Source organism: Lissotriton vulgaris, chromosome 11, assembly GCF_964263255.1.
Source record: "Lissotriton vulgaris chromosome 11, aLisVul1.2, whole genome shotgun sequence".
In the NCBI taxonomy this organism is placed as follows: domain Eukaryota; kingdom Metazoa; phylum Chordata; class Amphibia; order Caudata; family Salamandridae; genus Lissotriton; species Lissotriton vulgaris.
The window spans coordinates 718,862,616-718,879,286 of NC_141699.1; the positions used below are offsets into that span (position 1 = coordinate 718,862,616).

Below are 16,671 nucleotides of genomic sequence, written 5' to 3' on the forward strand. Positions count from 1 at the left end.
GAAGGACTTACCTTTGGCCAGCTACCTCTGCCCACAAGTGTATTTCACTGGTATTGTTTGGGGGCTATGATGTACATGAGCGATGGAGGGGGTGGGGGGGCTTTGGTTGAGTTAATGGGGGGGCCTGGAGAAGGAGGGGCGGGAGGGAAGAGGGTGCGCGTCCTGGTTGGGGTAGGGCAGGCGTGGGAGGGTCGTGTGATGGGTGTGTTCTTTGCATTATGTTGTGGTAGTTGTCTGTGAAATGTTCAGTTTACGATGTCACATGGCTTGCACTGTCACTTGCTACGCGGGAAGTTCACACTGCGCTCAGCTTAAGGAAATATCTGAGATGGTTGGGTGACGATGTCTGAGGGCTGAGACTCGACTACCACTAATGACAGGTTAACCCTGATCACATGGAATGTATGCGGTCTCAATGACCACAGGAAGGTTAGGAAGGTCCTATAATACCTAGCTAGACACAATATAGATATTGCACTGATACAAGAGACACACCTACCTGTGGACAGCTGCATATTGAGATACAGGGGTCTAGCGGGTAACATACACGCCTCTGGGTTCACCACACACGCCAGAGGAGTCCTCACTTGGGTAAACCCCAAATCTAGAATAACCTGGACACCATTGGTTACTAGCAGGGATGGAAGGTACACAATCACTAGATGTCGAGGGAAAGGGATGGAGCTTTGTGTGGTCAACATGTATGGGCCGAACTATGACTGCCCAGACTTCTTTGCTGAGATTGCAATCAGGTTAGAGTCTTACTCTGAGGGCTATGTGCTGTGGGGGGAGACTTCAACATGGTACGACAACCACATCTGGACAGATCCGACGGTCCCACCAGGCACCCCACTGCCTCAGCTAGGGAATTGAACATACACATGACTGACCTGAACCTGAGGGACGTTTGGAGGACCGTGAATCCCACGTTAGGGGGATACACACATTACTCAGCGCAATTCCATATACACACTCGTATTGACTACTGGTTGGCGTCGCAGTCATTGCTGTAGATGGTTTACCGCTGTGAGGTATTGCCCCGTACGTACTGGGACCATTCACCTGTGCTGCTATCGGTCCTGGCCCTGATGAAACGGATCCCACCGTTTGCTTGGCGGTTCCCCCCGTATTCGCTATTGGGCACTGCCTTCCGAGACAAATTGGCTGTGGATATAGAAACCTTCTTTGATGTCAATGTAGGGTCGGTTCCTTCGACCCAATCCGTGTGGGAGGCATTCAAGCTCTATGTCAGAGGAGTAGTCATTTCCAAGCATGCAGGGGTGTTGAAATCGATTAGGTCACGACTCCAGACTCTGGAGGCCAGACTTGGAGAGATAGAGGAGAAGCAATTGCGCTTACCGGACGATGACCTTACTACTAAATTACAAGCCGTATTGAAGGAATACAATGAGGAGGCGGACTTAGAGGTAAAACACATGGGGAAGTTTGCCACTGCCAGGGTCTATGGAGAAGGGGAGCGACCGGGCGCGGTATTGGCGCGACTGGCGAGGAGGGCCAGACCATGTGGAGAGATTCCTGAGATGAGAAACGACCTAACGGGCAAGCTACTAACTGCAGCTCAAGTGGCTGAGAGATTTGAACGATACTATACAGAGCTGTACGCCTCCAGAGGCCCAGTCCCGGAGGAGCGGATACTTGATTATCTGACGCACATACGGTTACCTTGGCTCACGGATGTGGACCGGTGGTTCCTTGTACGCCCACTCGAGAGGGAAGAGATAGTGCTGGCACTCTCCACTATGCCTTCAGGAAAGGCGCCGGGTGGCGATGGCCTCACAGTGGTCTTTTATAAAGCATTTTCAGATCTTCTACTTCCAAGACTGCTGACACTCTTTGAGGACATGATGGAGTCAGGCACGATGGCGCCATCTATGAGGGAGGCGATAATTGTTACCATATTGAAACTTGGCAAGGATCCCGGCAAGTGTACCTCTTACAGGCCACTCTCCCTGCTGAATGTGGATGCAAAACTCTTTGCCAAAATACTTGCCAACCGCATCAGCCCCATGATTACCAGACTAGTGGCTCCAGAACAGGCGGGTTTTGTCCCGGAGAGGAACCTCACACATAATTTGAGGACGGTTTTTGCTGCCTTCCAGCACACTCGACAGGAGGTCCGGGCGGTGGCAGTATTTCTCGATATGGAAAAAGCATTTGACTCTGTTGAATGGCCTTTTTTGCTGCACGTGTTGCGCCGCATGGGAGTAGGACAACTTTTTCTGAACCTTCTGTCCACTCTCTATGACTCCCCAAGGGCCAGGATAAGAGTAGGGCAGCTGACCACGGGCACGATACAGATACAGAGAGGCACTAGACAGGGATGCCCTCTGTCCCCTATTTTATACGCCCTAGTAGCGGAGCCACAGGCTTGCGCCTTGCGTGAATATCATGGGCACAGGGGTATAAGATTACCCACGTACCATTTGATAGTTTCAACTTACACTGATGATACGCTCTTGTACGTTAGGAAACCGGAAACCCACTTGCTACCGGTCCTGCAGGAGGTGGAGCTGTTCGGCTCGCTCTCAGGGGTGTGCGTGAACTGGAACAAGTCTGTAATGTTCCCCCTTACTCCGGCGACGACTAAGCTTGACCCCGAATACCCCATACAGTGGACCACTGATTCAGTACGCTACTTGAGAATTAGGCTACACACAGACCCGGAGGTGCTGTTACGGGAAAATTATAGTACAGCAATTTCCAAATTGGAAGACGATGTCGACAGATGGATCAAACTACCACTGTCACTGCTGGGTAGGGTGGCGCTTATGAAAATGGTGGTCCTGCCCCGGCTATTATTCTTGTTCTGCAACATCCCCATGGTGCTCTCTAAGAATTTTTTCTTGCAGCTACGTGCACTCATGATACGTTTGGCGTGGGCAGGTAAACAACCGAGAGTGGCATGGTCCATCTTGGTCAGGCCCTACAAGGCGGGGGGACTGGGAGCTCCAGACCTGGAGCTCTACTACAGAGCGGCGCAAGCAACCCCGGCGTACAGATGGATTCACGGCTCAACCAATATACCCTATGTTTGCATTGAGGCGATAGTTGCCGCCCCCAGGCCGCTGCCGGCACTTCTATCACAACCCAACGATAGGCGTACGGGCCTTCTGGACTCGTTAAACCCGGTGGTCCATGCCTGGTACAGCATAAGGGAAGCACAGGCATGTAGCGTATTGTATGCGCCGAACACGGCGATCGCTTGGGCACACTGGCTAACCCCGTGCAAGGAAAAAGCAGTCTTAACGGCGCTTTGCGGCTTGAACATACACACAATGGGCTACTTGTTCGAGGATGGGGTAGCGCGCACATGGGATCAGCTGGAAACTGAGGGGACAGGGGTAAGCCCGCTGACTCAGTTTCAGTTCCATAGAGTTAGACTGGCATTGAAGGCGCTCTTGGGCAGCGAGATGGAGGAACTGCAGTCGGTAAAAGCATTTGAATGGGTGGTGGCTGCCAAGACCCCTAACAGATTAATATCGAGGCTCTACTCCAGAACTCTGGCTGAACGAACATCGGACTATGCCAAGCCGCGACTTGCGTGGCAGGCGGACCTTCACACGGACCTCACGGAGGACGTTTGGAGGTATTGTTGCGCTAGCACAAAACGCATTTCGCTGAATGGCAGGCACCGCTTGGTGCACTTTAAATACTTGAACAGAGTGTACTACACGCCGGAATGACTTCACAGATATGGGTTGAGGGAATCCCCCGCTTGTGAAAGATGCGGAACGCAGGTCGCGGACTTCATGTACGTGGCTTGGCAGTGCCCAGAGATACAGACCTTCTGGGGTGAAGTGTATAGAGAAGTAAATGACCCAGTGGGTCTTACATTGACACCAGATCCCCTCCTGGCGTTGCTGGGATACTCTAGGCCATTACATGCATCGCGCAGGAGGGTTGTAGACATGACTTTCTTGATTGCTAGGAGGTGTGTTGCCGTGCGGTGCATAAAAGGGCCCCCTCCCACAATACAGCACTGGAGAAACACGATGACATACTGCTGCACGCAGACTGAACTTTATAGTAAGGTACTGCCACCCAGGAACAGGCCGATAAACTTCTGGGCCTGCTTCATGGAACGACGCAGCACACATACTGACGACGGGGGTGGGGAGGGTCAGGGAAAGGACCCTGGGAATGATTGGGAAGACGGTAGCTCAGGAGAGAATGGACTGTCACTGGGTGGGCCTTAGATCCCTTTTCAGTGAAAGCGAGAGGAACACAGGGGTACAGGCCTCGAGTAACTGGGGGATGCTAGACGTTTGACACATACCACACACTACTCCAGATGACTCATGCATCGCAGCGGAGGCGATTGGACTTTGGGTTACATGCTGCTGCGCAAAACACTGATCACCAGAGTGAAGACGCTATTCTGCTGGATAATGGTGATGTGCTACTGCTTTGTGCTATCGATGTGTTATTATCACAAGTTTTTTGTTCTTATGATGAAAATGCCAATAAAAACAATAAAAAAAAAAAACTATGCAGTCACCCCTAATAGTTTTCAGCGCAGGTCCCACTCAACCCACCCTGCGTACCATTAAGATTTCGTGCATATCAGACCTCCTGTACCCTTTCTGTTTAGCCATCCAGTCTACACATTTATTCCGCAGTTGTTCCCAGGACTCTGGTGTATTTTTCTCTAGTGGGGGTACCCTTGCGAGAGTTAACACATATGGACAGGATGCAGGAGGTAAGTTTAAGACATCCTTATTTGGTACGGCATGCCCCTTGATGCCACTGTCAACAATACTTGTGCTAACTGTCGGACCACCTTGTACATCATCAGGGTTTACATTTTAGGTGATACCTGGTCGCATTGTTTTATTGGAATCAGAGGAAACAGGCAACAACTTTACAGTTTGGGGCGCTTGTCGTACCAGTTGCACATTCTGAGGGGGATTTTCCGAGATGCTAACCTGTCGATTTGCCTCATTGTGTTCCCTACAAGGTAGTGTGGCCTTGATAGTTAGGGATTCCAGGCGATCTAGTCGCTTCCATAACTTATCGAAACTTTTATCCACAAGCCCTTTAACACGATCGTACAATGTATCAACAATGATATCTATAGCAGTGTCCCCTAGTGTGAAGTTAGAAAAAGCAGTTTTCGTAAAGTTTAGTCTGGGTGGAATTACTTTGGGTGACCACATCAACTAAATCAGTTGGTTTGCTACTTATGATTGGGTTTACAGGGATCGTAGCACCCTTAATCCACATGTTTAACGTACGTTGTGAGTTCAAACGTGGGGGCTGTCTTCGTTTGGGTTTGGGGCAGGCTGGCTTCAACACCTTCCTCTTCTTTCTCGTCCCACATACTTCTGGGTTAGGGGATAAGTCCGGATTGGCTGTGATCAGAGATTCATTTGGGCTACCTCCAGTTTCAAGATTGACAATTAGTCCTGTAGAGCCATGTTCTTCCATGTCCAGCATATTCTCTCCTGTAAGATTTTGTGGCGAGTGTTCAATCGCTCTATGTCTCGCTGCCTCTGCCTCACCTATATCTGTAGTATCAGTATGGTCTGCACATTGAGATTTTAAGGGGCCCAAGGACAGTCTTCTCTCAGTGAGCTCAATCTCGCTGCTAACCAAATTCATTGCCTGTTCCAGCAAAGTGTCTATGGATGTAATTTTGCCCACTGGAGTAGTGGCACTGCGTTTGCCTATAATGTCACAACCCGCCTAATTTAAAAAAAGTGCTGAAAATAAAGTACGCCACTCACCGCTGAAGAGTCCAATTGAAAATTAAGCTCAGGTTGTTAGGGGGCTGGCCCAGCCCAGCCCCGACTGGTTCCCGGACAGCCACAGACGGCCCGCCCTTTTCCCGGGCTAAGCATCCCGCGTGGCGGGAAAGGTCCATTGGTTAAATCCACCCCCGATGTCAAGTGGGCGGGGCTCTCACTTCGCCGTTCGCCCCACAGCGTTCTGGGGCGTGCAGTCCTCTGCACTTCGTCCCCCGCTGGTTGCCAAACAAAGGTTTCCTTTACCGATGTGTCTCCTGCAAAGCGGGAGGCACGAGCAGCTGATAAGGCCCCCGGTGTCAAGGGGGCGGGGGTCTCACTTCGCCGTTCGCCCCACAGGCTTCTGGGGCGTGCAGCCCTCTGCACTTCGTCCCCCGCTGGTTGCCAAACAAAGGTTTCCTTTACCGATGCGTCTCCCTGGCTCTCTAATTTTATATGTTCTTCATGGAATTGTATTATTAATTAAAATCCTAAATTACAGATCATTTTATATTTTGAGTATAAATTGTACAAAAATTATTTATAGAAAAGCGGTCCCTCTCCCCCCGTGAATGCTGCCTCAAAACTGGATCTAGAAAGCTCCTAACGCCTCCAGTGATTGAAATTAGATTTCCCCTGTCAGGGGAATGAGTGTGAATGTCAACTGTCAGGACCTGTTCAGGAGGCCACAGGAAAGACAGGGGGTAATGGACCACAACTGCTTCACTTGGCTTTGATGGAAATCCCAAAGCAGTAATCACAACCTGCCTTGAAACGTCCTCATCTTTAAGAACAGAAACTGCTGGAAGAATTAATTAACCGTCCTCGCTAACAAAGACCGATTTGAATTCCTAAGGGTTTCTCCGTCTCCATCCTCCCTCATGTCAGTATCTTGGCCTCCATTCTCTAGCCACAAGAATGCAGTCAATACACTTCCACTGTCTGGCTAAGTTACATCCACCTTCAATCTTGTGCCATGCTAAACCATGGACCTTTCAAAAGTCCCAGCATTTAGGCTCCCACCCACACAGCATCCTAATACTACACATGGATACATATCTATTATAAAGACACACACTCAACATGTTCATGGAATGTCAGTGCAAGGGTCTGGGGTCAAGGCTAATGATTTACAAAACATGGCGTGCTTTTCCCACCACTTTATGTGATAAACCCAGGACATTGACAGTTGTCTGATGTCAGCTATGAGGATGTGCTTTGTACATCTTTCCAGATCACAAAACAGGTTGTGAACCTCATATCACCATGGGCAGATTAATGCTAAATTGTTGTTTGCCCTAATAATCATTTGAACTCTTATCATTTCATCCCAGAGATCTCTGAATTTGCATGAGACAGCCAACCTCCTCAAGACTGCCACAAACTGCTCAATTGTTTCCCCTTCACTTGGCTTTGATGGAAATCCCGAAGCAGTAATCACACCCTGCCTTGAAACCTCCTCATCTTTAAGAACAGAAACTGCTGGAAGAATTAATTAACCGTCCTCGCTAACAAAGACCGATTTGAATTCCTAAGGGTTACTCCGTCTCCATCCTCCCTCATGTCAGTATCTTGGCCTCCATTCTCTAGCCACAAGAATGCAGTCAATACACTTCCACTGTCTGGCTAAGTTACATCCACCTTCAATCTTGTGGCTTGCTAAACCATGGGCCTTTCAAAAGTCCCAGCATTTAGGCTCCCACCCACACAGCATCCTAATACTACACATGGATACACATCTATTATAAAGACACACACTCAACATGTTCATGGAATGTCAGCGCAAGGGTCTGGGGTCAAGGCTAATGATTTACAAAACATGGTGTGCTTTCCCCACCACTTTATGTGATAAACCCAGGACATTGACAGTTGTCTGATGTCAGCTATGAGGATATGCTTCGTGCATCTCTCCAGATCACAAAACAGGTTGTGAACCTCATATCACCATGGGCAGATCAATGCTATTTAGAATGGATGCAGGGCCAAACAAAAAATCAGAATACCTGTTTTACATACTGTTGAGCACTCAAGGCACAAGTACACGCTCATATACCAAGTAGGTAGATGAGTACCTTTCCCATCTCAGCATCACCTATCAGGAGAATAAAAGTCCATTCAGTGCAGCTGTCTTATGGATTATTCCTGGGAGGAACAAGAGCTGGGGTTAATTACAAGAATATCCATCCATAGTTATCTAGGGATATGAGGTGAAGGGAGAGAACAGATGACACCAACTTCTAGCACAAAGGACATGCCACAACTTAATTGTTGCTTTTTTCTTTTTCTAAAACAGGGTTATAGAGTGAGCCTCCCTTGATCCTAACGTTATCATGGCCATTTTGGCTCCTGTTGCCAAAGGAGGTGACCTTAGTAGAGAACTAGAATAGGTATGTTTTCTGCTGACAGGGAGACACAATTAAAATATTGTAATAGGTAAACAGAGGTCCATTAGTAAACGTGAGATGCTGTCCTCTTAGCCATTCTCCAAAGCAATGTTTTGTGGGATAATTTTACCACAAGTCAAGGGACCAGCAGTAACATTTAAGAAGGACCGACTGTGGAAAACCTATCTTTGCTGAGGTACTTCTATTTCTTGAGGTTCCTGTAGAGTTGTGCATGTAATAATGACAGACACTACTTGATGTTCAAGGAGCTTTATTCACACACTCCTTCCTCGTCCCTGTCCCTACTCTAACTGTCCCTTTCCTGCTCAAGCCCCGCCTCTTCCTCCACCCCATGACTCCGCCCACGCCCGTCTAAAACTGCTACAAGTTGCTGAGGCCTAGCGTTTATTTGTTGGGGCTCCTTTCACTGTCCACCCTGCACTGCCTTTGCCCATCTTTCCTAGTCCTCTATACCTGCTGTGTGTTAATAAATAGAGGGATCTCTCTTTTAAAAAGACAGATGGGCACAGCTCCGGATGTATATTCAGGAGCTTAATAAACAGTATCAAATTACTACTGACACATCCCAGCTCCTCAGCAACTGCGAGTTTCCCTAGCCTTCTGGATCCCAACACTCCAGAATCCAGTGGTGGAAGTATGCAATTTCCTGGACACAACACATCCCCCTTATTTACTCAAATAACAAATTTGCTGGGATAAGCTACTATATATAATACTATAGTAACTAAATTCTAATAACTAACACAGCACACACATTAAATAGGCATAAGTTCACCCTTTAGATAATTCTCTCTAGTGCATGCCATGAGACATCAAAACAGGTTAGAACTTTACCCCTATTCAGCTATCACATTCCATTGTAGAATTCCCCCTTACACGTCTTTGTCATGCTCTCCACCCTTCAGGTTCATCTCTCCATACACCTTGTCTCCTCAGTTCAAACAGCTTACATTGTCCTTCACCACCTTGTTTCCCAGACACACCCTCTCTGGCTGGCTCGCGATACTCTTCCTCCAAGAAGGTGAAATGGAGACTCTCCTGAGAAAGGGAGTGGGGTGGTTCTATACTTCCACAGCACATTCTTGCCTGCCTCCTCCAATCACCCTCACTGGCCACACCCATTGGCAGGCTTTGCCTCAAATTGTGGTTAAAGCGCTCCAAATCTCTCGTCCTCTTGGAATGATACACCACAGTTGTGCAATGCTTAATTCCCTTTTCAGCCAGGAAGAACTCAAACTCATCTGAAACAAATTGGGAATTAATATTAGTCAGTATGGAGGCAGGTCAACCCTCACAACGGAACACCTCCTCACAAAAAGCAACAACCTTGGAGTTGTCACTTCTTTCATGAATGCTACCTCTGGCCATTGTGAGAAACCATCCATCATCATCACTGCATACCTCTCATTCATACCAGATTGATTGCCACAGTTAAAGGGACTGCATATTTCCATCACCAACCTTTCCCATGCTTTCTCTGAATAGGCTAATGGTATTTTGGGGTCTTCATCCCCTTGCTTCGGGTGATTGGGATTCAAGATCATGCCCAAAGCTCGCTGTTCCTTCAACCACAACAAAGGTCTGCCATTCTCCACCACATAAGCCTTCGCCATCGCCCTCCTGTTCTGAAATTGCACTTCTGCATGGACATATCCTAAGACTGACAATGTGTTCCCGCAATACCCTGTAGGTTCAACATCAGGAACACATAAACCACATGCACCCAACTTTACCCACATCACTGTATCAATAATGGTGAATGGGGAGCATGAGTCAGCCCGCACATGTGCCTCTTTGCCTTTAACCTTTATCGCACACTCAGGCGGACGGTATTCTTCAACAGTATCCCTTGACTGACTCGTGCATGGTGGTTCTTTCTCACTCACCACCATCACTTCAAATTCTCCCCCTTCACTTGGTTCTTATTTTATCTCTTCCCATGGATCTTTTTGACCATTCACTAAATTCACAGCATTTCTGGACTTTAAGTTCTCAATCATCTTGCACCCTCTAGAGAAGTGGCCCATTCGTTTTATACTTGAAACACCTACTGTCCTCAGCAGGACTATTTTTGCCTCCGCCATATGCCGCTCACTTCCAAACCTGTAGCACACTTTCTCCTTCTCTCAATATTTTGAGTCTTTTCTTCCCTTCTCTCCCCTTCATTACCTCTACTTAAAGATTTCTTCACTTCATTCACGTTGAAAGCATTTTCAGACTCACCTGCTCCCTTAACCTCAACGCCTCCCAATTCCATGACATAATGAGAGGTATTCTCCATTTGCCTGGCAACTTCAATGGTCTTATCTAAAGTGGGATCTTTGAGTCCCAACAGCTTCTCCAGAATTGTAATGTTGTTTGTCCTAATAATCATTTGAACTCTTATCATTTCATCCCAGAGATCTCTGAATTTGCACGAGACAGCCAACCTCCTCAAGACTGCAACAAACTGCTCCATGGTTTCCCCTTCAGTTGCACATGGGAAAATAATGTATGTCTTTCTACTATAATGCTAATCTTTCTGCCAAAATTCTCCTACAGTGCTCTTATTGCCATTTCCTGCACATCATCCTCCTCTGCATCAGACTCCTCGTCTGCATTTCTCCCCTCCATTACAGGCCTAAGCAGAGAGTTTAGAAATGTTCTGCCTTCCAATCCCAAACTGTTTTTCAAAAGGGTCATTTTTTTAGCAACAAAAACGTCTCCACCTATAGCATACAAATAGGTTTCAAATGTTTCCTTCCAGTCCTCCCACCCCATACATGGAAGTCCTGGGTCTTGTAAAAATACAGGAGGTGCAGGTATCGGTTGCGGTGTCATGTCTGAATTTTCCATTCTAAACTAGTATTCAGTCAATAATTTTTTTTCCTGCACACTTAATCACCCTACTTCTTCAGCATTAATTGCACACTTCAATTTACTTTTCTCATGCATACTTGCACAACCAATCATTGACACCAGAATAAACCATGCTTAAAGTATGTTGTGAAAACAATTTGTTTGGTTTGGTCATCCACAGTGTTTGTGCACATTATGTAGACAGAGGCCAGGCACATTGGGGGTTGGCTAACAGCAGAATGCCATATTCAGTGAGGCTTGACTGCCACTGGGGGTTTGCGCCCACACTCATGCTGCTCATGCCGAAGGCTGTTCACAGCGGGGTGTTGTCCATATGTGGGGGGTTGTTGCAGGTCTTGGCCGCAGGCCTGTGCCAGCAGCCAACCCCCACTGAATACAGCTGAAAGCATAACGTATAACAGAAACATGTTTCTATCTTTTAACCAGGAAAAGTGATTCTAAGGATAACCATTTTTGTGTTTTTTAACAATGTTTAGCATTTTTAAGCATTTAAAATCTTTGGGACATTTAACTAAAAACAAGAGAAAGGGGCATCGAAAATTGAATGCAACAATATTGAAAATACTACTTATACAGACTTGCTTGTGATCTGTCGAAAATTGTTCCCTGACTTGGATGCTCTGCTCTTCAGCAGACACAAATGTACTGTTGTCCCTAAAATACATTGTAATCTGGTAATAGAATGGGTTTGAATTGAGGATCAGGGTGGCAGCAGTAGCAGTAGGAGCAGTGTCCTTCAGTTAGTCAGTGTATACATTTTCAGTTGGCAAGGGGGCTTGTTTGCCCTGGTATTTCCTCTTTGCTGTGGAGAGTTGAGTAGTAGGCAAAGTTTTTAGGTGTTTCAACATATCCAATGTGCTTGAAGGAGTACTTTTTTCCAACACCACAGAAAAATGTATGGTCACAAAGCTTACAAGTAAACAGCTTTGCTGACACTTTCTTATCCCCGGGTGGAATGGTGAAGAAGACCCAAACTAAGGATTGAGTGGAGGTCTACTGCTCCTCTTGCTGTTATTCTTTTTAGGAGTGCTATTCTCTTCATTCCTCCTGTGGTGCCATTGGTTTTGGTAAGTACCCCACATTTTTCCAACACCAAAAAAGTGATCACTTGGGGCCATATGTATGAAAGTACCGATTTGCGATTCTCAATGAGCGATTTTTACTGAATCGCACATTCAGAATCGCAAAATGGTATGTATGAAAGAAATCGCAAATATTTAGCGATTCCTTAGAAATCGCTATTTATTTGCGATGTACCCAAATGCGATTCCTTAACCCTTAGGAGTCAGACAATTTGCGAAATCGCACTGAAAAATCGCAATTTAGCGCAAAAAAAACGCAATTTACCGCGAAAAATCACAATTTAGAGAATTTCGCAAATAAGCCAATCAGGAACTCTGGTGCAGCATGATGACATCACAACCAGGAAGTGATTGACTACCCATGCTGCACCTAAGTTCCTGATTCAGAGGCAGAGTGAAGGTGTGTTTGGAACAGTGCAGTGTGTACCTGGAGAAACATGGCTGAGACACGCCCAGGCAGAAATCCCAGCAGCAGGAGAGTGAAAGCTCCAGGAAAAGAAAACAAACATTTTCAGAGACAAAACTGGAGGCTCTGATTCATGAAATGGTTTCAAACCATGAATTACTTTTTGGGGAAAAATCCAGGGAGGTACCAGAGAGCCGCAAAAGGAGAATCTGGGAAGAAATCCAGCATAAGGTTAATGTTGTGGGTGTGACACCCCGGAGTGTGGAGGACCTCAGAAAGCGCTGGTATGACCTGCGCCTGCGCTCCAAGGAAAAACTAGCTGCCAGGCTGGAGCAGTCCAGGATAACAGGTGGTGGGACCTCATCTGTTTCAGACTCCACACCCCTTGAGGAACTGGTGGAGGGGACCCTGCAGCCAGAGAGTGTGGGAGGAGTGGCTGATCTCGACAGCTCTGACCAGCCAGCATCTGGAAAAGGTAAGAACCATGCCCTCACACCCCTTACACCCCCCAACACCCCCCAGCAGTGAGCAAGTGTCAGGAAACAAGATAGGTAGTCCAGAGCAGGCACACAGGCAGACATAGCAATGCATCATGGGAGATGTAGTCACATGTAAATTAAAGTGTTGAAATTGCAGATAAAATAGTCAAACATATATTCTGCAGGTCATGTCAGAGAAACAAAAGACCAATGTAAACAAACAGGTGTGAAAAATGTATTTATACCGTGCTAGTCAGTAAAGTCAATTAATGTGTGCTGTTCTGTCCACAGCACCATCTGCAACACATCCCTCAGGCAGTGGGACAGTCGTTGAGAGTATTGAGTCAGGAGATGCCGGCCAAGATGTGAACACGGATGGGGAGGACAGCCCCGTGGCCACCCACAGACAAAGGAGGAGACACATTGTTAGACCAGTTGCGCCACTACAGGATGACGCAGATGCAAGTGGTGAAAATGTAACCAATGAGGACACACAGCCACAGCAAGAGGGACCTGCAACAGACCAGCATGTCCCACGTAGTACAGCCAGGCGCAGACGGCGCACGGCCAACAATGTTGAAGGGCGAGGCGAGGATTCAGTTTTTGCTGGACTGGAACTCAACATGTTGCAGGTGCAGCGCCTGCAGGCAAAGAGCATTAAACTATTACAAAGGGAGGTGAGGGAGGGCTTCCGTGGACTCAGGAATGACCTGAGGGATGGCCTACAGGCGGTATGCGAGGAATTGCGTACAGAGGGTGCTGCTAGGCGCAGAGCTTTGCAATGCCAAGATAGGTATACCCGGGCCATCAACCGCTTGGTGGCTACATCAAGCATTCAGGCCAGGCGCAGCATTGAGATGCAGCGGCAATTCACACATGCTGCACAAGACATTGCCAATGCACTTTTGCAAGAAACCACTGCTGTGGATGAGTTGCGCCAAGTACGCACAACAGGGCTGGGAATCTTGACTCCAAGTGAAGAAGATATGCAGTCAGGTCGGGGGAGCAACACCCTACCACCCGCCTTAGAGAGGCGCCGTAGTAGCAGGACCAATAGGGCTACACCTTCAATATAGCATTAGACTGCGCATCATTTCACTGGAATGTCAATCCTTCATTCGTCTGAGCACTGTGATTGTAACATGTGCCAAACATATGTTGTATGACTACTTTATGTTTTCTGTTAATACATATCCTGCTATTAAGGATTAAAAACCACATTCACACTTACATGACTTGGCATTGTGTCGTTTTTCCTTACCTAAAAATAGTTGCGCGTAATCTCATCACGCCTCTGGCGCCCAGCCGCTGCCACAGCTCTACCAGCTACCATACGTCCTGGTCCAGGCCCCTCTACGTCTGAGGATCCTGAGTCACTCAGCTCCACTGGTGTCCCTTTTTATTGTGGCAATATTATGGAGCATGGCACAAGCCATCACTATTTTGCAACACTTATTGGGGCTGTATTGGAGTGCACCTCCACTTTTATGGAGGCACCGAAATCTGCTTTTCAGGATCCCAAATGTCCATTCGATGGTGCCTCTGGTTGCAATGTGTGCCCTGTTGTACCTGCGTTCACTAGCATTGTTGGGATTGAGGTAGGGAGTCAGGATGAAATCCCGTACTCCATAGACGCTGTCACCTGTGGGTTTGAAAAAAATAAGTTAGTCTGTGACATGCACATGGTAGTTGGTACTAATGACCCCTATGTCTGAAGGTATTTACCGAGTAGGTATCCCTCGCCAAACTCCCCTCTTGAGAGTCTACGGTATATCCCATTGTGTCGGAAGATGAATGCGTCATGTGTGCTGCCAGGGTACTTTGCTACAATGTCAGTAATGATGTGTTTGGCATCACACACCACCTGAATGTTCAGTGAGTGGTAGCATTTCCGGTTCCTAAAGATGTATTCATTGCTTGAGGGGGGGTATATACCAACATGTGTCCCATCTATGCATCCTACCACGTGTGGGACATGCAAGATTTGATAAAAGTCCTGCTTTGTCTGTGCTATTGCCTGAGGTGTGCTGGGGAAGTAATTGTGATGTTGCATCTTCTGAACCATGGCATCTAGGAATGCATGGAAGAATCACGGAAGGGCACTTTGTGACACCCCTTTTGCTGAAGCAATCACCCCCTGGAAACTTCCAGAGGCCAACAGGTGTATTGAACACATGACCTGTATTTCAGTGGATATGGCATTTGTCCTGCGTGTGGGGGGTTCAAGGTGGGGTCTGAGTTCTGCAATTAAATCATTGATGCTGTCTTCCTCCAGCCTGTATTGGGTGTAGAGCTCCTCCTCAAGGTGCTGGGAGATGCTTATGCGCAAACGGAATATCCTCTCCTGTCGTAGCCTCCTCTGTGCAGCAGCTCTCAGACGCAACCTCCTAGCTATGATGTAAAGCCCCGACATTGTGGTGAACAGTTTTTTGAATTCTGTTGCTGCTTAAATAGTTTGCACCTGGTTACCACCTGATCCTACTTGGAGGTAAATGCGATTCTGTATTTTGCCAATTTTCAAAAATCGCTTATTGCGATTTTTTCATACATATCATTGCGATTCAGTATTTAGCGAAATTTGCTGTACTGCGATTTTTCAGTGATTTCCTACATTTGCGATTTTCCTTTTGCGAATTTCGCAAAATGTAAACTCGCAAATGTACACAATCGCAGATTAATCGCAGATAGGCTAATTTCGCAAAAAGAAGAATCGCTTTTTTAGCGATTCCTTAACTTGAGTACATTTTGCATTCATGCATGCCATTAAGCTAATTCGCATTCGCGAAGGCCCAAATTCTGCGAATTTCGGCCTTTGCGAATGCGAATTTGCTTGATACATATGGCCCAAAGTGTAGAGGGTTTGAATGCTCTAAAGTCCCACTCCCTAATAAGAGCAAGAGGATGGGCCCTGTCTGAGAAATTATCAAATGTATGATATTAGCTAATAAGATGGTATTTTACTGATAGTCACAGCTACCACAATACCATTTTCAGGTACTGCACTACCTTAACAATTTAAAAATTAAAAATTAAAAATCACTGAAAACCTCAACAAACCATTCTTATTTGTGCCTGTGAAGAAACCTCTACAATCTAAGTACCCCATTATAGTTAAGACCAATCTCCGCGTCTTGCAGGACTCCATTGGGTCCTGGCAAGTAAAGTAAAGGTCATGCTGGAGTGATGCTGCACTCCTTCATATACTCCATGGGTCCAGCAGGAATACGGCTGTATCTTAAGGTAGGTCAAACAAATAATTAAAATGTGAGCAGACATGTTACTGGCCAGAAAGTCAACAGTGGTAAAAACAAGCCCATAAACTATAGAAACAAAACAGGAAGAAAGTTCCTCAATAGAATTTGGAAGATGGAGCTTGAAAAAGTTTATATACATCATCTCATTTACCAAAACTGAGGAGAAGGCACAATAGACTAGTGGAACACCGGCAGTAACTTAATACCGTTATCTAAGGATGAAGATAAAATTGTGGTGCCCACAACAACTATAGCACAATCACTGACTGAGGTGGAGAAGGAATCTCGTGAGTGGCAGTTTTTAACACTTCCTACAGGGCAGAAAAAAATCAATGCACTGAAATGTGTATTGTGCAATTATCAGGGCTATCCTGGCCACTACTCCATGGGCATTTCCTGAATATGGAAGCACCTCAGATCGGTGCACTCAAAGGACATAGCC

The 16,671-nt window shown here is 46.7% G+C and overlaps 1 protein-coding gene across 1 annotated transcript; it reads left to right on the top strand.

Annotated features, from left to right (window-relative positions):
* Positions 1–12,634: 12,634 nt before the first annotated feature.
* Positions 12,635–14,051, top strand: LOC147683371 (uncharacterized). Its single transcript, XM_086942527.1, has 2 exons — positions 12,635–12,971; positions 13,267–14,051. The coding sequence occupies exons 1-2, from the start codon at positions 12,635–12,637 to the stop codon at positions 14,049–14,051; spliced, it is 1,122 nt and encodes a 373-aa protein (XP_086798653.1).
* The last annotated feature ends 2,620 nt before the right edge of the window (positions 14,052–16,671 follow it).

Bases quoted from the DNA above. Each gene is read 5' to 3' on its own strand.
- LOC147683371 (XM_086942527.1), top strand. From the start codon at position 12,635: ATGGTTTCAAACCATGAATTACTTTTTGGGGAAAAATCCAGGGAGGTA. The intron at 12,972-13,266 runs GTAAGAACCATG...TTCTGTCCACAG, and splicing joins CCAGCCAGCATCTGGAAAAG to CACCATCTGCAACACATCCC.